Here is a 24,222-nt window from a genome sequence, read left to right as displayed (position 1 = left end):
ATTAGTTTTCATGTGGTTGGAGGAGAAAGTCTCCTAAGAGCTTACAGAGCACAATCCACCTAGAACCTGTGTCTAATGGCCTGGCTGGACACAGAACTAGAAGTCAGAAAATCTGAATTGGAACTCAGGTTCTATAATTTGTTAGCTATTTGATAAGGGCAAATCACGTATGCTATTCTCCAAGAAGAGTGGGGCTGATGCCACTCTGCACACATCTCTCCCAGAAGGAAGAGGCCCTGGAACTGATAAATTTGCTGATGTAACAAACCCTCTAGGCAGGAATCACCACCTAACACAGTGCCTGAAGGACAGCAGTAACAACCTAAGAGAAATATGACAAGGATGAAACTGAAAATACCAAGATGAGTTTTATCATCATCAATGTTTAAATGAAGAAACAGAAGGCATGTTTACTTGAACTATGAACGATTCAGTTTTTAAAAGGATAACTAACACTTCAGATGGAGGAGCCAGAAACCAAAAATATGGTCTGAAATAAGGAGCTAGAACCAGTAAGATGAAATCTAATCCAAACATGCAGAAAGTTTCATACCAGAGTTAGAATACATGCATACAAAGCATACAGTTTGTGTTTAAAAATTCTAGGGAGGATTTCATAACTTCACCTCAAGATATGTCAAAAATCTATTTTAGGGCAGCCCAGGTGGCTCAGTGGTTTAGCGCCACCTTCAGCCCAGGGCGTGATCCTGGAGACCCAGGATTGAGTCCCACATCGGGCTCCCTGCATGGAGCCTGATTCTCCCTCTGCCTGTATCTCTGCCTCTCTCTGTGTGTGTCTCTCATGAATACATAAATAAAATCTTTTTTAAAAAAATCTATTTTAATATTAAGCTGAATTAACACAGGCACATTGTTCAGACAAGGAGCAAGGAGATGTGTGGTGGTGTAGGGAGAAGAAATTACAAAAAAAAAAAAAAACAGATTTAAATAAATGACTCAAATGTGGACTTTCAAGGACAACAGGAAACAGGAAAAAGAGAAAATTCTAGTGTCAGAAATAAGCAATTTTGTACATGCCCACAAACATAAAACAAGGCATAAGTTTAGGGGATCTGGAAAGACGTGGGAAGAGAAACTGTACCTGTTAATTTTCAATTATTATTAAAAATGACAGGGAGAAAAATCAGCCTTTTTATCCTCTTCTCTGGCAGGGTTTTATTCCCAAAGGTAACATTTTGGAAAAATTCTAAGCAAGCCAGAATATAAAAAGAGATTTCTTAATTTCGTTAAAAAAAAAAAAAAAAAAAAGGTTTCACAAAATGATTACTTATATCCTATCTATGTACTTTCATTCACATTGGTTGTCTCTTAGAATGTCTTTTGCAACAACTGGCATCTTCTCAATGCCATGTCCCTACTGATAGTCTCATTACAAGCCCAGGACCTTTCTTATTTCTTCCTTATGGAGCAAGTGACATGTGAAAGTTCATGATGCCAACACAGTCTTTGAATTTCTAAACAGAAATAATCTCCCCCGTCTCCTAAATATCACAGCACCAGTACATTTTAAAAATATTTATGACATTCCACCTGGCAAGTCAATTGTTCATATCCGTGTTTATCTCTTGCACTAGACTATAAGGTTTTGGTGGGCCAAAACCTGTCTTGTCTTAGTAGGTCCCACAGCAGCTAGCACAGGTGTACTTGGAAGGAGAGAAGTTGAAAAGAAGAGCAGAGGAAGGGAAGAAACAGAAGGTCCAGAGTAAAGTGAAGAGCTACCCCAGGGGTGGGGGTGGGAGGTAGTGGTGGTATTCTGGGTCTGTTTTTGGTTTCACATAAAATAGGACATAAAGACAGGGCTGACATGCCCTCTAAAGTTCCTGGGACTTCAGCCTTAGGATAGGAGAAATTCAAAATAAGGAACATAAACTTTAACTATTTATGAGTATAAGTCAAATCTTTTTTTGGCTGCGGGCAAAGGATAAGAGATTGGCAAAATGACTAAGATTTAAGGTAGAAATCTCTATCTTTATCTATAAGAAATAAAAACAATATTTGAAAAGTCCTAACACATGTGTAAAGCCAAAAAAAAACTGGATTTGGTTAATAGTAAGACCACACCAATGGGTTTTGCACAAATCTTTTCAAACAGCTGAGGAAAAAATATTTTTTGAATTTCACTTTGATTCTTCCCTGGATTAAAATATTCCCTCATTATTGAATCTAAACATCATGTTTCTCCTGACACATAAATACTTACCATCCTCCTCAGGCAACTCTTCCGGGCTAAGTTCTACCAATTCAAAGCCATGTTTGATACACCATTCTTGAGCTTTTTGCCGGTTTACACCTAATGTGCAAAAGAGTCCTCATAAGTAAAAAATTTTAAAAATAGAATATTGCTGCAATACTCTCCACAAATCTCGATGTTACCCCTAATGTAAGTTATTCTAAAGGCATCCAAAATAAATAGGAAAAAAATGATTTCTTAAACCCCAAGTGTCCATTCTCAAAAATAAAATGTAAATATTACAAGATTCCAAACAGAAGTAGTTGAAAATACTTCCATAAAGTAATATAATCACAGGAGATATACTCTTCTAAGAAAACAAAAGTATTCTATTTACCAAGGGACAGCAATTGTATGTACCAATCACAGTCCCGTTGGCATGCCTTACCATTTTCACACACTCTGTCACAGACCAAGATCATGACTTCAGGTAACCATGCTTCTGCCAGCGGAAGCCATGAAGAAACACTATCAAGACCAGATTTCTAGAGGGAGGGAAAACAAACATACAAACACAACCAGAAGAAGAGACAATTAAGAGAACTCATGGGAAAAGCAGGGGGAAAAAACAAAGCACCAAATAACTTCTTACTCAAGGTCCTGGGCTAACCAAATCTTACTTGTGTGCTGTCAAAGTAAATCACAAATGCTTGGACAGACTCCGCGATTTCTGCAGTGACGAGATATTTGTTTGGCACCACACATAGATTGATATCTGCTGAATAGTATTTATTATCAATGGTCCAGGGATAAAACCTCACGGCATCATCAGCAGTCACTTCCACAATAAGATCCTCTGCTCCAAGTATATCTAAACAAAGGACACAATGTTATCATGGAATATGCAAAACCAATACATATACCAGATGGGGCACCTGGGTGGCTCCACTGGTTGGGTGTCCAGACTCTTAATTTTGGCTCAGGTCATGATCTCATGAGTCGTGGGGTTGAGTCCCACATCAGGCTCCTCACTCAGTGGGGAGTCTGCTTGAAGATTCTCTCCCTCTGCCCTTTCCCCCACTCACACTCTCTCTCAAATGAATGGGTAAATCTTAAAAAAAAAAAAAAAAAAGATACCACATTAATATGGTACTTCGGCTACTTTTCTTTGTGTAAGGATTTCAAAAGGCCTCCCATTTGTCAGGGCATTTTCTTCTCTATCATTTGATTAGAAAAGTAATAGTGACATAATTTAACTCATTGGCTTTTGTTCTTTAAGAACACAAAAATTACTGTGGCTAGATTACACAGGAGACAAAACAGTCATCTATCTAAACACCCAGAAAGAGCAAGCAGAAAAGATTAACAGCTTACATTTATTTTATTGCTTACGTATTCATGTGAGATGGAAGGTTACAAGAATCTTCAAGAATCTGTAACTATTCTGTCCTTTTTGCAAGTTACAAGGAAGGTAGCAGTAAGGCTAAACCATTAATAAAATAAAAGCTACCCATCTTCCTTGGGCCAAATGCTTATACATTAATTCATAAAAGAATGGATACTGATAAATGACCCCTATTCCATTTACATTCAGCCTTGTTCAAATTCTTTGAAGGCCAACTCCAATTTTTGTTTGCTAAAGACACTTTTGGCATAATTTAAATACATAATAGCCAAGCACATTTAATTATTTACAATATAACTAAATCTTTCAGAAACCCATGTGCAGCACGGCTATAACTAACACAATTCTTACAGTAAAGGCCAAGTCACTGATGAACAAATAGAGACGAGGTCATGGAACCACTGAAGCAGTCTGCTTCCATAATGCCATAAAATATTCAGAAGTGGAAAAACATTAGAAATTGTTCTAACCTAAACTCCCATCTCTCACATTCATACCCACAACCTCTGTTTTATACAGATGTGGAAAGTAAGCTTAGAGAAGTAAAATAACATGCTACTAAAATTGGGTTATTATAAAAATATATGGCAAAATGGCCACAAATTCCTTTTTGATGCTAACAAAGATGAACATATAAAATATCCCTCGAACTCACAATTAACAAGATGCAGAAAACTAGAAGCTAAACTTTCAATTCCAGAGCTGAGATTATATACTTGGAACACTGCCATAGTTTCTGTTCAACAAAAAGATATGAGGAAATTATTTAGTCTAAAAGACTGCTCGAAATAATGTATAATAACATATAAAGTATGTATGTGCACATATGCACGCTTTTTCATTGGTAAACTTCCATCATGTGGTTACTAGGAAGAACTAGTCTGAAAACAAAACCCCCTTTTTTAATTAAAATAGAAAAAGTAAATTTAAAATAAATTTAAGACGACATTTGACATATGGCACATTGTGAAACTAACTTTCCAAAATTTTCACCACAACCAGAACTGTTACTTTTAAATTACCATGAGGTCTGTGCCAATATTTGAAAATCTGAATTTATCTTGTCTCTTTAAGAAATCAAGCAGCTCTTGCTGCTTAATTTCTACTTAAAGTTATCTTTTATTAATTATCAATCAATTCCACAGCAACCAGCTGCAATGTCCTTCGTGTGCCATCATGACAAGTTCAGATAGGAAATAGCAGGAAGAACAGATAAAGCATGACAAAGATTCTTTTTTCATGTAAATGTCTCACAGGGGGAAAAAAAAAACCTAGATCAAAGTCTATGTTGCATTCAAAGCTAATCTTCCAAACTTCAAGCAGGTGGCACAGCAATATGCCGATAAAAGCACATATGGAAGAAGGCAAACTAAACCAAGGGGAGTAGCAAAAAATGTATAAACTGATTTTTTTAAGGGTAGGAGGAGCCACCATATGGAATCAGTTTTCTTCATTCATAGGTAATTTTTTAAAATAACGAATTAACTTTTTTAAGTGGAGAAGCACAAAGGGTAAAATACTGAGTCCACATGTTGTTAAGGGGCAAAGTACAAGGAGCATGGGACAAGGACTCCTACCATCACCACAACCAGTTCCTTATTATTTCCCAAACTCCAAGTGTTGTTAAGAAAATTGGAAGAAAATTGCAGTTACACTTTTTTGGAATCAGTGTCTTCAACTAACATGAAAAAATAAAATCAATTAAGGTGCCATCTACTCACTCAACTGCAATTTAGGATATTTGGATCCATTAAGGATAGTTCAATTTATTAATCAATGTGTAGAACACAAGGCAGCAAACCAAACCTCTGTGCTACTCAGAGCTCTTAAAATTTCAATTTTACACTCTCTCTCTGATTTTCAAATGATGAAGATATTTACTAAACACACAGAAAGAAGCAATTCCTCTTGTCTCTAAAACCTAGATGAGAACAGAACCACTAAGTTGGGAAAACAAATTTCACCTTTCAGTGTTTCCGTAGCTGGCTGTGTGTGGTTTGTTCCTTACTCCTTGTGCTGACTAGAATTACTTGATAGCTCAATTTACTTATCAGATTCTTTTATTTTTAACATTTCATGTCTAATCAGATACTTTCGGCGAGGCTGCATATGGACTTTATTATCACATCTGTGCCATCTCCCAACTAGAAAAGAGTGAACAGTCTCATTCTTCTTGTCATCGATATCATAATGTAGAGTTTAATTTAAAAAATGTAAATGTCTACACTGAATATAGCTTTTCTCGCTCATCTCTATTTGGTTTCAAACGTCTAACACGTTTATTCTTTTCCAGATTAAAACAAAAATTGCTCAAACGCTTAAGCACATGACGAAGAGTTTCTGGAGATCAGCCAGACCGTTTACTCATTTCACAGATGGGAAAACTGAGGGCCAAAAAAAAAAAAAGAGAGAGAGAAAGAGAGAAGCCACTTGCCTAAAGGAGAAGAACGTAAAACAAAATTCAGGCCATCAGCATTTTTTTCGTACTACCCTGTGATGCAGTGCATGTGGTATTTGGCATCTGAGCTAGATCACACTCAAGTGTCCAATGCTCACAGCTCACAAGCCAAAACCAACCTATGGGCCTACAGTATCACCTGTTCTTTTATGAAAACCAAAAATAAGAGCCAGAACAAGGGCACCAGGATATATGAGCCTGAAGCAAAATTAACTCATTCAAACTCTATGTATGGCTTTTGGCCATTTATATGTCAAAAGTGAGTCACAATGATCAAATGGTTTTTGTTTTTGTTTTGTTTTTTTGCCAGACTTCCTAGAAAAACCGGCAATAGTCTCCCTTCTTTGCCTTCACTAAGCTGACTTTTGATGTAGTCAAAAAGATGCACAAGTAAAATCAAGAGTACCTCCTCCCTTCTCCTGGTGGATGTTGGCCTGTCTCATTCACACTGTTGGCAGCCACCTGGTGGAGCTGCAATACATCATTTTTAAAGAGACAAATACCAGATGATTAACTGCCAGTCTGTTACCACAAACTTGGTCTCACAGCTTAAAATAGTTAATCTGTAGTGTTTTCAGATGAGAAGTTAAATGTCAACCCAGTTCCAGTAGCAAGTATAAACCTTTCCCCCGGTTTTAAGTGCAAGTATAAATCTCTTTCCCTGTTTGAGAAACTGTTATACATAGCCATCAATTCTCCAGCAACTCCTATTTACTTCTCACTGCTTTCATGAACTTATTTCCCCTACAGTCCCACATGGCAAGTTAGTGACAAGCAAGATTCAAGAGAGTTGAAGGAAGCTGTATGCCAAGGAAGCATGTCAGCTCAGCCACTCCTCCATCCTCACACCCGCTTTGTGCTTCTTCTATCGGAATGTTGCTTCCCTCAGAGTGTAAATTTGGAAGGAGGCATCCAGCTTTCTTTAGTTCAGAATCAATAAGAGATGACAGGGATGCCCGGGTGGCTCAGTGGTTGAGCATCTGCCTTTGGCTCAGGGCTTGATCCCGGGGTCCTGGGATCAAGTCCTGTGCCCGGGTCCCCACAGGGAATCTGCTTCTCCCTCTGCCTGTGTCTCTGCCTCTCTCAGTGTGTCTCTCATGAACAAATAAATAAAATCTTTAAAAAAAAATGAGTGATATTCTCTTTAGCATGAATGAGAAAGCAAACTGAAGTTCCAAGGTGAATTCCCATGACACTGAAAATATCCATCTTCAATCTCTCTCTCTCTCTCACAAACACACCACTCTTACCCCCTTACCTATCCACTCCAACCAAAAAAGACAAAACAAATCCATTCTATTGTTTGTGTGTTTTAAGTGGGTTCCAGTCGCCCAATGCAGGGCTTGAACTCATAACCCTGAAGTCAAGACCTGAGCATATGGGACACCTGGGTGGCTCAGTGGTTGAGTGTCTGCCTGCCTTCAGCTTAGAGCGTGATCCCAGGGTCCTGGGATCGAGTCCTGAATCAGGCTCCCTGTGAGGAGCCTGCTTCTCCCTCTGCCTATGTCTCTGGCCTCTCTTGTGTGTCTGTCATGAATAAATAAATAGAATCTTTAAAAAAAAAAAAAAGACCTGAGCATAGATCAAGAGTCGACTGCTTAACCAACTAAGCCACCCCGGCACCCCAAAACAAGTCCATTCTAAACTAAGTGCATGGATACTGCTTTGGATTATTCCTGTCTTCTTCAGTAGTAGAATGAAGGACACTCTTGATACCAGAATTAATGATCCCTTAACTAATCATGACATTCTTTGTAATGAGACATTGTCCAGTGGTTAAATCATATTTTCTATGTCCAGAGGGAAACAACAGCTGCCACTCAAAACCAAGATGATTCTTCCAGAAATCAGTACTTTTCTGGTTTTATTCTTTCTCACTGAACTAAAGCTGCCTATAGGGAGGTATCATAACCTCCCACCCCAGATACAAGTGTCTTTCATGGTATCCACTCTTCTAGGGACCCAAGGTCCCTCTCCCTCCACTCTGTAGCTGGCAGTACTAACCACAACAGAAAAAGCCATAATACAGACGGCACAGACCTGGGGTGAGACAGACCTTCATCTGAATGCTGGCCCTCCGTGAGAATGACAAATTAACCTCTGTGTGTCTCATTTCCTCATGGTACAAGGGGACACACCTCTCAAATGGCTTCTTGCAGATTAACTGAAATCATGCGTGAAAAGGCGCAGGCAGGCACTGGACACAGGGTGGCCCTTGGTAATGCTATTCCCTCCTCCCCAGGTCAAGTGTTTGCACAGGGACAAGAGGCTGAGTCAGAGATGCACTGAGAGCTGGTAAGGGCAAGTGCAATTAGGAAATCACCACCTCCCTAAACCGTTCGGGCCCCTCCCTTCCCAAAATATGCCTTCTCAAATGTTGCTTTTCCATTGTTAAGGCACAGACCGAAACAGAAGAGAAAGCAATTAGGAAAATTATAGGAGGCAGCAGAGTCTGACGTCAGTTGAAGGGGAAAGTAGCCATTATGAGAGAAAAGAATGGAGTAAAATGTGATTTAGGAAAAAACATGAAAGAGTTTTCATGAGCCAGCGACGAAAGGCAAAGAGAGACCTTTAAATATCACAATGGCTCCGCACTGTTGCAACTCCTTACAATTTCACAGCCACGATTTCGTGAGAATGTCCTATGAGGTGGGTGCTGCTGTCAAATACTCTGTTATGAACTAACCAGACACAGTTATGGATGAACAGATTATTCCCCAAGTAGCGGGGGCAGAATTTACAGCTGCAACGTAAAGGGCCTTCCCAGCCCGTGTGATACTGGAAGGTTCAGCTGCAACCTTAGGGGTCGGGATGTCGCACAGACAAATGGGCGCAGATTCCATCTGTGATTCTCGGAGTATCATCCCGCGGCCTCCTGGAGCAAGCAAGAGCAAGCAGACGCAGCATTAGCTTCAGTCTAAGTACAGCTGCCTGGGGCAGTATTAGGCGGCCGAGGGCAGACGGCCGGGTTAGGGCTGCACACCAGGCCTCCACGAGAATGCAGGTCTTGTTTGCTTACACCACTTGATTACCTCTTCCGCACGCGCTCCTCCTCTCTGGTCACACTCGGAAATTCACTTCTCCACACACTTGGGGGCTTTTTATGTCATGGTGGGAAAGTTCTAAAGTTGGAGCAGGGGGAATCTAACTCGGTCCTCCTCCTTTAACTGAGGTTCACTTTCTCCCAGTAACCATCTGGAATTGGTCACCACGGCTTTGTCTTAAAATAACTGGAGGGAGGGGATGGGAGAAAACATGGTCTGGCTTGCCCTCAGAAGACCTCACAACGCAGGGAGACAAACATGCCCGAAAGAACAGGAAGACACCGGCCGAAAGGGGAGAGAGAATATGGAGAAGTGAGGGCCAAGGAGGAACCAGCCTCTATGTTTTACGGGCTGCGTGCAAAGTTGGCTTTACCAATCCCACAGCACATGGACACAGTGCTGCTTTATCAGCCGCACAGCTCATGGACAATTCCTTCCCATATGGGGGGGGGGGGGAAACTTCTCTGAATTTAATTACTAATACTTATTGGTTCAAAATCAGTTCTAGATATACATCTAAAGCTGATTTTTTATGAGGGGGGTGATTTTGCCCCTCCAGGGGACACATCAACATCTGGAGACATTGCTGGGTAGTCACAAGTTGGGAGATGCTACTGGCAGCTTGTGGGCAGGGGCCAAGAGTGTTGCTAAACATCCTACAATGCACAGGATAGCACCTACACAACAAAATGTCAACAGTGCTAAGGCTCAGAAACCCTGATCTTGTGGACCTGTGGGACTGACCTGGCTGTATTTATGATACAAAATACAAGCTCTGGAATACAAAGTTGGTTTTATTCTTTCTCCTAAAACATAGGTGTCACAACCTCCTAAAATCTCTCTCTGATAAAATCTATCTCTAGCATCTTAGTTATTTTAACCATAAAAATTACTTGGCAATTAACCTTAGATGTTTTGAAAATAATTTATGAATGGTGTTTTTTTGGACAAAAGAATACATAAGGCTAAATGGGACAATGATGAAATGAAACTACTTCTCATATTCAAATGTTAATTTTTCATAAATCAGCACTGAATAGTAAAACCTCACAAAAAACGTCAATGCTCAGGATGACAACAGTAACTGCAGCAGATGCTAACTTATTCTGAAAGAAGGTAAACATGTCTGATATGAATTTTCCAAAAACAGTAAGTTTAATGAAGAACACTTATTCTGTAACCCATGTATTCAAATGTTGAAAATAAGCCTAACCCATTGGAGAACATCATAAAGCTAACACACCCAATGTCCCAGGACCTAAAAGTTCCTTCAAGAGGGGTAAAATGATTGGGCAACACATGGTCAAAGGATCATGGAAAAAGAATACAATGACAAATTAGACTTCACCAAAATTTAAAACTTTTGCATTTCAAAAGATACCATCAAGCTAACCAAAAGACAAGCCACAGAACAGGGGAAAATATATGTGTAGTATACATGTGACCTGTAACCAGAATACATAAAGTACTCTTAAAACTCATTAATAAGATGATGAAAAACCCAACTTAAAAATGTGCAAAAGATCTGAATGGACATTTCACCAAAGAAGATACATGAATGGACCATACACACATGAAAAGATTCTCAACATCACTTGTCATTAGGGAAGTGCAAATCAAAACCATAGTGAGATACTACTTCACACCCACTAGATTCTAGGCTGTAATCAAAAATATAGATAATAGTAAATGTTGTCGAAGATGAGGAGAAACTGGAACCCCCATACATTGCTGATGGGAACATAAAATGGTGCAGCCACCGTGGAAAACAGTTTCTTAAAATAGCACAGCAGTTTCTTTGAATCTCCATAACTGCATTACTCGTAATAGCCAAAAAATGGAAACAACCCAACCTCTATCAACTGATGAATGGATAAAATGTGGTATACCCGTACAAAAGAATATGAAATACATGCTATAATATGGATGAATCTCAAAAACATTAAGCTAAGTACAAGAAGGCGGACGCAAGTGACTACATATTGTAAGATTCCTTTTAAATAAAATGTCCACAAAAGGCAAATCTGTAAAGACAAAGTACATTAGTGGTTGCCTAGAGCTGGGGGTGGGAATGTGGCATGACTGCAAATAGGCACAAGGTCTCTCCTTCTAGGATGATAGAAATGTTCTGCACCAAATATAAGTGAATTTTATCATATCTGCATCACAGCCCAATAAAGCTGCTAAAAAAAAAAAAAAAAATCACAGAGGCTGGAAGATAATGTCCTTATTTTACTGAGTAAGGAGGTGACTGAGGCACAGGATGTTTTAGCGACTCCGAGCAATGATGGCAAAGGTACAAATGCTTTGAGTATTTGTGGGAGGAAAGTTAACTTGCTTAAAATCAAAATCACCAGGAAAAGAACTCAGTGCTTGATTCACAAAAAGTCTTCCCCCCACATAATCCCCCCTGAATTCAGGCAGAATGATAATTTTATGTCAGCTGTTGATTACCAAATGATCACGCATTTTCTGCTCTGAGCATTAGGTTTTGGACTTTGATCCAAGAACGATAATACTTTCCCCATCTCTGAGCAGAGCCGACCTTCGGGTCAGTGTGGAAAATTAAACCTAAGTGGGTGATTTGTTACTAAATCTATAATATCATACGGGCTGAGTCTCACATTAGTCCTCTCTGTCTTCACCTATGTCAATCTTGCTTTTTGGATGAGTAATTATTAGAGATGTGTTTGTGATATCTGTGTGCACTGGTTAGGACAAATACAATGTCAAGTCCAGATTATCATTCTCACCAGACATATTCAAAACAATTTTGTAACTTAGCCTTTTAAAAAATGGCGCTTGATCAGATTTCATGATTTATAAAGCAGCACTATTTGTTGAGGAATTACACAGGACGAGTTGTTTAAACCAAATGACCACTACATATTTTCTAGATGTTTTTACTTTTGCTGCAAAACAAGCAGTTGAATGTCCCAGAAGTAAAGATCTGAGTCTAGCTATACTTAGACTCGTCCAGAATGATACAATGCTCTTTGTAGCATAAATGGTTCTATGCGACATAGGTTACTGCATAATACTTTTCCGCTGGTGTTTCTCCTTGTACTCTCCACCCTCTTTATTGGAATGCCAGGAAGGCAAAGACGTTATAATCATTTCCCACATCAACAATAACCTCACACAAAAAGTCCAATTCTCTAGTCCACAAGGAAACAAACTGGACATAGATAAAAGTGTCTTAATTAAATTACTGAACCTAACTAACATAGTTCATCTACTAAGGCTCTAACTACCATGAAAGAAAAAGTGTACACTTAAGTGGAGGCAGAAAAGTTCTCCTCTGATAGTAAAATCCTTTACTATAATTTCTCTTATCCCTACCTCCACCTTGGATACACGCCATCCTGGCTGCCAAGAAGATCATCATGTTTCATGTATATGAAAGAACCAGAATTGCTTCTTGGCTCCTTAGTGTTTATGGGCTGAACTACCTTGGAAGGTCACAACTTCTTGGAGCTTGAATTTCTCTCTCTCATACACATATTCTCTCACACACACACACACACAGAAGCATGCTCATACTAGAAGATAACATGGGTACATTTTGTAGGTACCTTTGGGTCTGGAGAGAATATGAACTTGTGTTTAATCTTTTTCCTCCTGAGGTTGATGACTTAACTAACACCCCTCTTTTAATAAAGATAAAAATCTATTACTGTTAATTCAAAATTTAAAGATATATTAAGTATTATAGCTAAAAACAATCCTCTATCACCATTACTAGTAGAAATCACTGCTTTTGTCTGACCACCTACCTCATCAGTCTGTGATGACAACCTCAGACTGTTCATGGAAGATCTTGTTAGCCCTATCTTTCTTTCTTTGAAGAAAATAAAGCCTTGGAAATATACAATCAAATCAAAGGCAGAGTTGTCCTACCACAACAAAATAAACAACTTTGCTTAAGCAGAAACTATAACTTATTCCCAGAATAAAAGACTCCAGTCAAAATACTAAAGCAACTACAGAAAACGCAAATTTTAAAAACCCAAGCTCTATCCCCTTTCTGTTGCTGGGCAATGTTGGTGGCTAGACTGTCCAATAAGCCCCTACCTTTGAAATAAGAATGCTCTCCCTAGCAAATTACTTTAAGATCCTTTTTGGTCTGATAGGCCAAGCAACAAACTCCCAGTCTTGAAGATGAATGAATGTCTCCCAAAGAAAATATGTCATAAATGATGGCTGGCTCTGCCTATGTAACTCCCTAAAGCCTAGTTTACCTATCATATAAATGAGCTATCTGGTTCTGCAGTTTTAGAAACCTAAGGATCGGAGCATTGTTTACAAGGCTAAGTCCATCTAAGTTCCAAACACAAAAAGTCAAATTCCCTACTCCAAAAGTGGAGTGGCTACTGCAACATGGGGCTGCCCAGGTGGCTCAGCAGTTTAGTGCCGCCTTCAGCCCGGGGCATGATCCTAGAGATCCAGGATCGAGTCCCACATCAGACTCCCTTCATGGAGCCTCCTTTTCCCTCTGCCTGTGTCTCTGCCTCTCTCTCGCTCTCTGTGTGTCTCTCATGAATAAATAAATAAAATCTTTTAAAAAATAAAATAAATAAAATAAAATGCAACATGGATGGATCTAGAAGGTATTATGCTAAGAGAAATAAGTCAGAGAAAGACAAATACTGTATGACTTCACTTCTGTGTGGAATCAAAAAAACAAAACAAAAGCATCAACAGACTCATAAATACAAGAACAAATTGGTGGTTGCCAGAGGGAAGGGGTTTGGGGAGATGGGTGAAATAGGTGAAGGAGATTAAGAAGCACAAACTCTCAGCTATAAAATAAATAAGTCACAGGGATAGAAAGTACAGCATAGGGAATAGAGGCGGTAATATTGCAATAATTTTTTATGGTGACAGATGGTAACTACACTATGGTGGTGAGCATTTCATAATGTTTATAATTGTCAGATCTCTGTCGTACACCTGAAACCTTAATAAATGTCAACTATATTTCAATTAAAAAGAAATTCTCAGTCCTGGGAAAATCAAGATAGTTGATTGTCCTAAAGGGAGGCCCAAATCTTCTTAGCTGGGCATAAGTCTTCCCATCTAAAATGAGAAGAATGTATTTTGTTTAAAGGCCACCATTTCACCTCCCCCTAGTCCAGAGAGGTTTTTCTAGGACCAGGGCCCTACTTAACTCCAAATCCCTGAGAGATAAGCAAAAGAAAACAATGGCTGTGCTAATTTTCAGTTGCCAGTGGAGCTGTGGAAACCAGGTGACCAGGACTGGGGGCCTTAGTTAAATACTGGAAATATGTAGAAAATGTAGAAAGTCCTATGTGGTATTACTAAATCCAAATTAGTGAGAAGTTTTAGCACTGTTTCAAGCATTATTCTCCTAAAGAAAGCAAATGACCACAGGCTAAATCCTATTATCCCTCAGCCTTCAAAGAGAATTCCCCTCCCTGCAATAGTTTGGCTGCTACCTCTCTAGTCCGTTTCCAGTTTTGAGCTCCTCTATCTTGCTATTAATTGCGAACAGGACTGGTTAAGAGGTAGTTCCCACAGCCAGACTGCCTGGGTTCAAAACCTGGCTCAGCTATTTGGCCTTGAGCAAATTGCTTAATTTCTCTGTGCTGTAATTTCTATGCAAAATGAGAATAATGATGGTAAAAACAGCATTAAAATGTTCTAAAAGTTAAGCAGATTAGTACACATTAATTCACATGCTCAGAATACAGTTGTCAAACATTTTCAATAATGGGCCAGACAGCAAATATTTTAGGCTGTGAGCCACATGGTCTCTGGTGCAACTATTCAACTCTGGAAAGTAACCATAGACAAAATAAGCAAATGGTCACAGCTGTATATCAATAATACTTTATACAAAAACAGGATCAGGAACCAAAGACTAGAACCAGCCCAGATGTGCTTCAACAAGTAAACAGTTAAACTGTGACACATCTTTACCATGGAATACTGCTTGGCAGTCAAAAACCATGAATTGACACACACAATATAGATCAATCTCTAGAGAATTATGCTGAGCAGAAAAAAAAAAAATTCCCAAAAGTAATCTATGTTTCCAATCATATAACATTTTTGAAAAGACAACATTTTAAAAATGAAGGACTGATTAGTGGTTGCCTGGGGTGATGAAGACTGGGGGCATAACCCAAAAGAGCAATGCAAGGGATCCCTGTGGTGGTGAAACTATTCAGTATCTTGACTGTGATGGTAAATACACAAACCACACGTGATAAAGTTGTGTAGAATACATATGCACATACACATGCATAAAAGTCAAACTGGGGAAATCTAAGTAAGATTGGTGGATTACATTAATATCAATAAACTGTGATATTATACTAGAAAAAAATGGAGCAGTTTTCCAAAAAAAATGCACTCACAAAAATTAAGAATGCTAGAGCTAGGAAGCACCATATAATCTAACATAAAAATAAGTAATATGGTAACATAGAATTTTTCACCTAAAAGGGATGGAAGAGATGATCTCAAACAACTTTCTATTTTTATGTTAATCTGACATAGGAGTGGCTAATATATTATTAATATGCCTCTATTTTGAGTTTACTTAATTGAGAAAATAAAAATCCAGACACTTAAAAAACGGCCAGGCAGGGGTGCCTGGGTGGCTCAGTCCATTAAGCGACTGCCTTCAGCTCAGGTCATGATCCCAGGGTTCTGGGTGGAGCCCTGCTTCTGGCTCCCCGCTCAGCGAGGAGTCTGCTTCTCCCTCAGCCTCATGCACCCCCACTCCTGCTCCCATTGCCCCTCTCCCTCACAATAAAATCTTAAAAAAAAAAAAAAAAAACCTATCGGGTATACGTAATGTTCTTTTTAAATACAGGTCCTCTGGACAGAGATATTTTTTTCTTCCAAGACTTCAATCCTCCTAAATGGAAATGCAAACCTATTTTAAAACCCTCTTTTAGGGGTCAATCTTCTCTATCACTTCTTACACCAACACCACCATCTTAAATTTAAATAATTCTGATTGCTAAGGAATTCCAATACATTTCATTAATATATTCCATATATACAAATTCTGAATGTGAACATATGCTCCAACATTCAGCACTTGAGCACTTTGGGCAAGTCACCTGGTATTTCCAAGCCACAATTTCTTCATTTACAAAATGTAGATAATCTGACTTCATGACTTCACAGGGAAACAAGAACCAAATTAAAAAATGTGAGAACACTTTTGAGAAGAGTACTGATATACATAAAAATGACTGCTATGATTGTAAGATCTCCAAATTCCCACATTTCACTAAAAGAAAGAATTTTGCTCCAAAAGTTCAGATGTAGAACCTGAATAGCTTACAGTTGCTGAGTTGGTATTACACACTTCAACACCAAACAAGTATCCAGGGGCTTTTCTATCGAGAGAGCTCCTTCTTAGAGTAGGAAAAAAGTAGTGAGATTCCTCAAAAAATGAAAAACAGAATTACCATAAGATCCAGTAATTCCACTACTGGATATGAAAAGAAAGAAAATGAAAACACTAATTTAAAAAGATACATGCACCCCTATGTTTACTGCAGCATTATCTACTACAGCCAAACTATGGAAGCAGCCCAAGTGTCCAGTGATAGATGAATGGATCAAGAAGATGTTGTGAATATATGTACAATGGAATATTTTTCATCCATAAAAAATGAAAAATTGCCATTTATGACAATATGGATGGATCTAAAGGGTATAATGTTAAGTGAAATAAGCCAAAGAAAGACAAATACCATTTCATTCAATTGAAGAAACAAAAAAATAAAGAAAAAACGACAAATCATAAAATAGACTCTTAATTATAGAGAACAAACAGATGGTTACCAGAGGGGAAGTATGTAAGGGACACATAAGTGAAGGGAATTAAGAGTACACTTGTTTTTTTAAGGTTTTATTTTTTTTTTAATTTTTATTTATTTATGAGAGTCACAGAGAGAGAGAGAGAGGCAGAGACACAGGCAGAGGGAGAAGCAGGCTCCATGCACCGGGAGCCCGATGTGGGATTCGATCCCGGGTCTCCAGGATCGCGCCCTGAGCCAAAGGCAAGCGCTAAACCGCTGCGCCACCCAGGGATCCTTTTTAAGGTTTTATTTATTTATTTAGAGAGAGTATTCACGCACGAGCAGGGGAGGGATAGAGGGAGAAAAGAATCCTCAAGTAGACTCCACATTGAGCCTGAGGCAGGGCTCAATCAATCTCATGACCCAGAGATCATGGACCTGAGCCGAAATCAAGAGTCAGATACTTAACAGACTGAGCCACCCAGGTGCCCCAAGAGTACACTTACCTTCATGAGCACTGAGTAATGTACAGAACTGTTGAATCACTAAACTGTACACCTGAATCTAATATAAATACTCTGTTAACTATACTGGAGTTAAAAAATAAAATTTCTTCTACTAAAGGAGAGTAAAATGTTAAAACTTAGGTATTTATATTTTAATATTTTCACCAGTGGAGCACACACTTGAACTATATCCCTCCACTTAAGAGCAAGAATAGTACCTTAGCTGCCATTTTAGCTATAATTACTGGCACAGAGACCAGCTCTGTGCTTAGTATCAGAACACACTTTTCCATAATGAAAGTAAAATATTCCTGTGAATATATATGAGGTGAAAAGAGGTCTGGCCCTGGAGTAGAGACACTTGCTCCCACACACATATAACCTTGCTGAAGACCCTTCAGAATTCTGAGCCTTCATTTCCCTTTAAAAGTCTACAATGTAAGTCTGTAACATCCTTTTATCAGATGTCAGACACCTACCCAGAATTCCAAAAGAAGGCCTCTGAGTGACAAAATGAAAAAAGGTTTTTCACAAAATCCGTGTATGCACTTTATCCATAGCCGAGGCCTACGGATTTTTATTTCATGTGTATTTATAACAAACTGGGTTATTTGATTATGAAATATTTCCTATTGGGTAAAAGCAGTAAAATAGATCAGATGTTGAAAGAAAGAGAACCTGGAGAAACCCTAAAGTTCCTCTTCCTGATGGATGAAATGAAACCAAACGTTCCCAAAAAAGATCAATCTAAAATCACACTGTGGCCTGATACCACTGAACACTTGACAAACATCACTCCTTATGGTCATCCTCATCTCTTAGATCAAAATTAGACTCAATTTATGATTAATTTAATGCAATCTTTAATTATAAAACAGAATGAATGCTCAGCAAATAGCATGGTCTAGTGCTACCCATCATTTCCCTATCAATAACCTGGGAAGAAATGATAAAGCTCTCTTTTATACTTCGCTTCTTCTTACAAGTAATGTCCTCACTAACTGCTCTTATTTTCTCCCTACATAGCATTAATGGAATCACAAAGGAAAGGCCATCTAATTTTAATCAACACAAAAGCTGGCTTTTGATGTACCTAAGAGGGATTTTATATATAGAAACAAAGTGGATTATTTTACACAATTAATTTTACCTCCAAGGATGCTAATGTACTTTAAAGAAGTAAGTGTTACTATTTGCCAACTATTGGTCATCAGCTCCTTCAAGGAAGTGACCACGTCTGCCAATTCTCATCCTTAGAGCGCTCAGAGAGAGTACCATAGCCATCAGAATACTTAACAAATATTTCCGAGATTGGCTTTAAAAGGACTTTTATATATCAGTAATGGAAACCCAAATGCATGTAATTATTTTATAAAGTTAAATACACCAAGTATTTTAAGAATTCTGAGCAAAACCTATGTTCACTAGAGGAAAGTAATTTATATTATGTCATAAATTATGTAATGTTAAATGAAAAATATCAGGACAAAAATCATATACAGGGGAGCCTGGGTGGCTCAGTGGGTTAAGCACTGGACTCTGGATTTCAGCTCAGGTCATGATCTCAGGGTTGTGAGATCAAGCCCCTCCACCCCAGGGCTCTACGCTGAGCATGGAGCTTGCTTAGAATTCTCTCTCCCGCTGCCCGTCCCACATGTACTCTCTCTCTCGTTCAAAAAAATTATATACAAAAGATATGTAAAATGTAAATACAAATTATATAAATGCTTTTTATATTTTTAAAATGTCAATCATATTTTACATATATCTATATATCTATATATTTTTAAATATTTTAAAATTTTGTGGTGGCCCAGGTGGCTCAGTGGTTTGGCCCTGCCTTCGGCCCAGGGCCTGATCCTGGAGACCTGGGATGGAGTCCCATGTCCGGCTCCCTGTGTGGAGCCTACTTCTCCCTCTACCTGTGTATCTGCCTCTCTCTCTCTCTCTCTCTCGCTGTGTCTCTCATGAATAAGTAAATAAAAAATCTTTTTAAAAAATCTTTTTTTAATTTTACATACAAAATATAAAAACATACACTATGTATAAAACAAAAATTATGTATAAAATTATAAATTATATATAAAATTATATATAAAATATCAAGACATATATGAAATGTAACCACAATTCTTTTCAACATAAACACTGTAGAAAAGAACTGACAACTAAGTTACAGAATATTTGTGTTGGAAGGACATCCTGCCTAATTCTGACATTTGACAGGTACAGAAAAAATATATATATATATTTATGTTTGTGTGATGCTTTACAGTTTAAAAAGTGCTTCCAAAATGTCACCGGGGGCGCCAGGTTGCTCAGCGGTTGAGCGCCTGCCTTTGGCTCAGGGCGTGATCCCGGGGTCCTGGATTCGAGTCCCGCATTGGGCTCCCTGCATGGACCTGCTTCTCCCTCTGCTTGTGTCTCTGCCTCTCTTCTCTCTGTGTCTCTCATGAATAAATAAATAAAATCTTACCGAAAGAAAGAAAGCCATGCATTTAAAACCAGGTGTCTTGGGGTTACAAGCAACCAACTGCAGAGAACCCTAGTTCCTAGTTCCCGGTGCCAGGCCGTCCGGCCTACGGCTTCTCCTAAGCGTTATTTAGTGTGACAGCCCCTCCCCTCCCCGAGGGTCGAGGGTGCAGGCCCAGGAGCACCCCAAAGCCAAAGCTGCCCGGAGAGCCTGCTAGGCAGGACTCCTACTAGGACTCGGGAGGGAGGCAGTGAACACGTGGGGCGGATGGGGACATCAGCTAACCCCTATACGTCAAGGGGGAGCCAGGAGGAAGCCCCTCTGCAGCACCAAGCACCCCAACTTCTGCACCTCACGGCCGCGCACAGCGCCTTCCGGCTCCCCGCGGGCGGGGCCGCAGTCGGCAGAGAAGGCTGGAAGGACTGGAAGGACTGGAAGGGCCGCCGCAGCGCGCCGGGCGGGCAGGCCAGGAGCAGGGCAGCGGGGTCCCGGCGGCACCCGACGAGCCCCCGGCCCCCGCCCCCCCGCGGCGGCCACGGAAGCCGAGAGGGACGCCGCGGTTCCGAGGCCACCGCCCGCAGAGACTCGGGCGCCCTGGACGTCGGCCCCGGGAGCTCCGCTACTCACGCTGGACCAGCCGGTCTCCGGAGAAGCTGGAGGAGCAGCTGGCGACGAGCGCACAGGGGACGCCCGCAGCCATCGCTGCGCTCGCGAGCCACTTCCGCCCCGGAGCCGCTTCCGCCTCGGGCTGCACCACCGCGGCCGGCGCGCGGGGGAGACGCTCCTGGGGGGGGCGCGTGCGCGGGAGGCGGCGGCGGCCCTGACTCCTCCCACACCCCCTCTTCCGCTGCCGGCGTGGGACGGGCCGCGCTGCGCGTGGGGTTGCCATGGGGACGAGCGCGCGCCGCAGCCGCTGCCGCCGCTGCTGCCGCTGCTGCCGCTGCCGCTGCCGCCGCCGCGGCGCCGGGCTCGGGCGCCTGGAAACCGCTCCTCCTCCGGGAGGCCGCCCTCCCGTTACCATGGCGCAGGACGCTGACAGCTGCGACCCCATCGGAACCATCCTAATCCAGGTGGGCGACGGGCCCTGCCCCGCCCCGCCCAGCTCAGACCCTTCCGAGCGAGGCCCGGCAGAGCCCATCCTCCCGCGCCACCCCCCCCCCCGGGGCACTGCCCCCCAGAAATCCCAAAGATGCCCCCCCAAGACCTCGGCCACCAGCCTAGCCCTCCCCTGGAGGCTGCGCTGCAGAAGCTCCACCGCTCTGCGTCTGCTAAAATTCACCCAGAACTTCTACTTCCCAAAATCCATCTTACACCCAAGGCACCATTTAAAAATGTTATCTTCCGAAAAATTAGGACCCGTGATATGGGGGAAATGCAAGTCAGACACTTGAGGGGAGATAATAAGAAATCTGAGGAGGAGTTGAAATATGTCAACCACGTAAGCACCTTAATTTTTTGGATCTGAAAGTGCCTGGCCAAGAAGTCAGTCTTGGGGATGTAATAATGTGCAGCCTGGTATAGTTGGTAATGCTCTACTGCTACACTTGAAAGCTGCTAAGAGAATACATCCTAAAAGTTCTCATCATAAGAAAAAAAAAAAAACTATGTATGGTCAGGGATGTTAATTAAACTTATCGCGGTCATTTTGCAGTGTATACAAATCGAATAATTATGTTGTGTACCTGAAATACAACGTTGTATGTTGATTATATCTCACATAAATTAATGAACTAAATAAAAGTCCCTTGCTTGGGAGCACACACAGGAAAATACATTAATGATCACTTGAATTGCCTGTCCAGTTGCAGTTTTGAATATAGACCTGTGACCCAAAAAACTCAGGGAAATGACTTTTTCTAAACCGGGGGGGGGGGGGAATATCAAAAAAAGAAGTCTTAACTTCTCCAGTATAACTCAGTTTGTGACAGTTATACTCAGATGCTTCCCACACAAATGTTCTTCTTTCACATTTACATACGGTAACTTTAAAACATTTCTGCATAGATCATCACTTTTAACGTCTATTTAGCTCCAGTTGTCTAAAGCTTGAAATGATTTGCCTAAATTCACTCTATTCCAACGCTCACTCAGATCTGCACAGTGGATTTTCCTGCCAGAATATTGGTCTCTTACCTCTCATCTAGGAGAGAATTCTTTTATATGCACCTTTTCTAAAATACAAACCCCTAAATTCACCAGTTTCATAGAGTTCCCCATTATGTGTAATACCCAAATCTTACCTCACCTTTTATTATCTTCTGTCACTAGCACCCTAGATGAATTTAGCAAACTTCAAATTCTGAGGGACCAGTCCCCACAAAACTGCCCTCATTTCTACACCAGCCTAGTCCAGGAGTCCCAGAACCAAACTCAATTCAAGCTAGCTACCTACAAAATTGGGAGCCCGACCACCTTCACACTGGGTAATTTGCTAGAGCAACACAGAATTCAGGAAAGTGCTGTGCTTACAATTAGAATGTTACCAACATCAAAAGGATACAAATTAAAGTCAGCCAAGGAGGGGATCCCTGGATGGTTCAGCAGTTTAACACTGCCTTCAGCCCAGGGCGTGATCCTGGAATCCTGGGATCAAGTTCCATGTCCAGCTCCCTGCATGGAGCCTGCTTCTCCCTCTCTGCCTGTGTCTCTGTTTCTCTCTCTCTCTCTCTCTCTCTCTCTCTCTGTGTGTGTGTGTGTGTGTGTCTCATGAATAAATAATCTTTAAAAAAAAAAAAAAGTCAGCCAAGGAAAGACATGTATGGGCAGCATCCAAGAGGAAGGATCCAAATGCAGCTTCCTGTCATCCTCTTCCCATGGAGTCATGGGTGGCTTTACCTCCTCCCAGCCATGATGTATAACGATGTACACAGAGTTGTGCCAACTAGCAAAGTTTGCCGAAGACTTGATGTCCAGAGCTTTTACTGGGACTCCGTCACACACTGCCCATGTTCTGACCTTTCATCACCAATCCTTCCCAGAGGTCACATTAATGCCTTTAGTCTCTAGTTCCTCTAGAGGTTGGAACAGATACAGTGTGGCTCAAGGCCCCCATCATAAATCTCATTGTTAGAACTGTGTGGTGACCAAAGCCCCCAAGCAAAGACACTTATCAGGCAGGACACTCAAGGGGCCTACAGATCACCTCCCAATATCCAAGGGCAAAGCAAAGAACTCTTGCTAGGCAAGGTTGATTCTTTACTACTTAGACACCCCCCCCCCCTCTAAATTCAGGGCCGATTTTTACAGGCTCCAAATAATTGGAACACTAATGGAGACTCCTACCCAGAAACAGCCAGTTTCCCCCCACAGTATACTTCACATTGACTACAAGAACAATTAAGTTACTCCTTAGTTTTCTTATTTCTCCAGACCTGGAACATCTCTTAAAGAGAGACCAGAATCTGGGGAGAATTCTCACACCTAATTTCACGCTTTCCCTTGAGATAATTCTCTTCCCCAAGGCTGCTCCCCTTGAGGATTGGAATAGTGTAAAATAGCAGATTGACTGAAAAGCCAGAAGCCTTTTCACTTCAGAGTAGGATTCAGAGGTAGCTGTTTGATCAGCCTCGGATACAACATTGCAGTATCAATGTCTGTAATCATTAAATCATAACATGGAACAGAAGAGCTAAGAACAGGCATGTCCATGCTGATCAATACCCCCATGTGTAAAAAAGGTTTATTCTGGACACACTAAGTGGAGAGCCTAACCTGATTACTGAGGCTGATCTCTAGACACAGTATAACCTTCTCTCTGAATTATGTAGAATATATATAACAAAGAAATGAGGAAGGCTCCAGAGTGTTTATGAGTATACAGCACTACCCTCGGACACGTAGCTTGGATTCCATTTCTGTCGGGGGCTGATGTATGTCCTTCAAACAGGCTACCAAAAAGCAGTACACCTAGTGGAAAACACTATTTGGGGAGTCAGAATACTGAGGTCTGAGTTTGGCAATGACATTCTCCCAGATGAATAACTTTAGGCTAATCATGTCACCTCTCTGGGCCTAAGTTTTCTCCTCTGTAGCTTGAATTAGATCCACCTCTGACTCTAAATTGACCCAATTTCCCCAAAGCTACATGATTTCTTTTTATCATAAAGTTGTCTTCCTTTTGTCAGCATGGGCAAATGTTTCTATCAGTTTATATATAAGTATGATATATATTAATTGGAATTATATAATAATATATTAATATGTTATAAATCTACATGTATTATATATAACACATATACGTATACATACAAAGTTGCCAGAAAAGTAGAGGTACTTCAAATATCTACTTTCTTCACCCTAAGTGGGTATATCAGGTCTATGTTTCAATCAGATACATTAAACAACTCCTTAGACCGGTG

General features: G+C 40.6%; 2 protein-coding genes across 3 annotated transcripts in view; one reads left to right on the top strand and one right to left on the bottom strand.

Moving 5' to 3' along the window:
* AAGAB (alpha and gamma adaptin binding protein) overlaps positions 1 to 20,640 on the bottom strand; it is a 53,926-nt gene extending 33,286 nt beyond the window's left edge. For both annotated transcript variants that reach the window (XM_041740543.1, XM_041740552.1), the window contains exons 1-4: positions 20,492 to 20,640; positions 2,872 to 3,062; positions 2,640 to 2,736; positions 2,222 to 2,311 (exon numbers count right to left, since the gene is read on the bottom strand). In XM_041740543.1, coding sequence (XP_041596477.1) covers positions 2,222 to 2,311; positions 2,640 to 2,736; positions 2,872 to 3,062; positions 20,492 to 20,564 — 451 coding nt within the window. In that variant the 5' untranslated portion in view covers positions 20,565 to 20,640. The remainder of the gene's footprint in view (positions 1 to 2,221; positions 2,312 to 2,639; positions 2,737 to 2,871; positions 3,063 to 20,491) is intronic.
* Positions 20,641 to 24,222, top strand: part of IQCH (IQ motif containing H) — a 200,001-nt gene continuing 196,419 nt past the window's right edge. Inside the window, exon 1 of the mRNA XM_041740511.1 lies at positions 20,641 to 20,934. Coding sequence (XP_041596445.1) covers positions 20,752 to 20,934 — 183 coding nt within the window. The 5' untranslated portion in view covers positions 20,641 to 20,751. The remainder of the gene's footprint in view (positions 20,935 to 24,222) is intronic.

This window comes from Vulpes lagopus, chromosome 2 (genome assembly GCF_018345385.1).
Source record: "Vulpes lagopus strain Blue_001 chromosome 2, ASM1834538v1, whole genome shotgun sequence".
NCBI classification, from domain to species: Eukaryota; Metazoa; Chordata; class Mammalia; order Carnivora; family Canidae; genus Vulpes; species Vulpes lagopus.
Note: the sequence above shows the minus strand (reverse complement) of the source record. Positions and strands in the feature narration are given on the sequence as shown.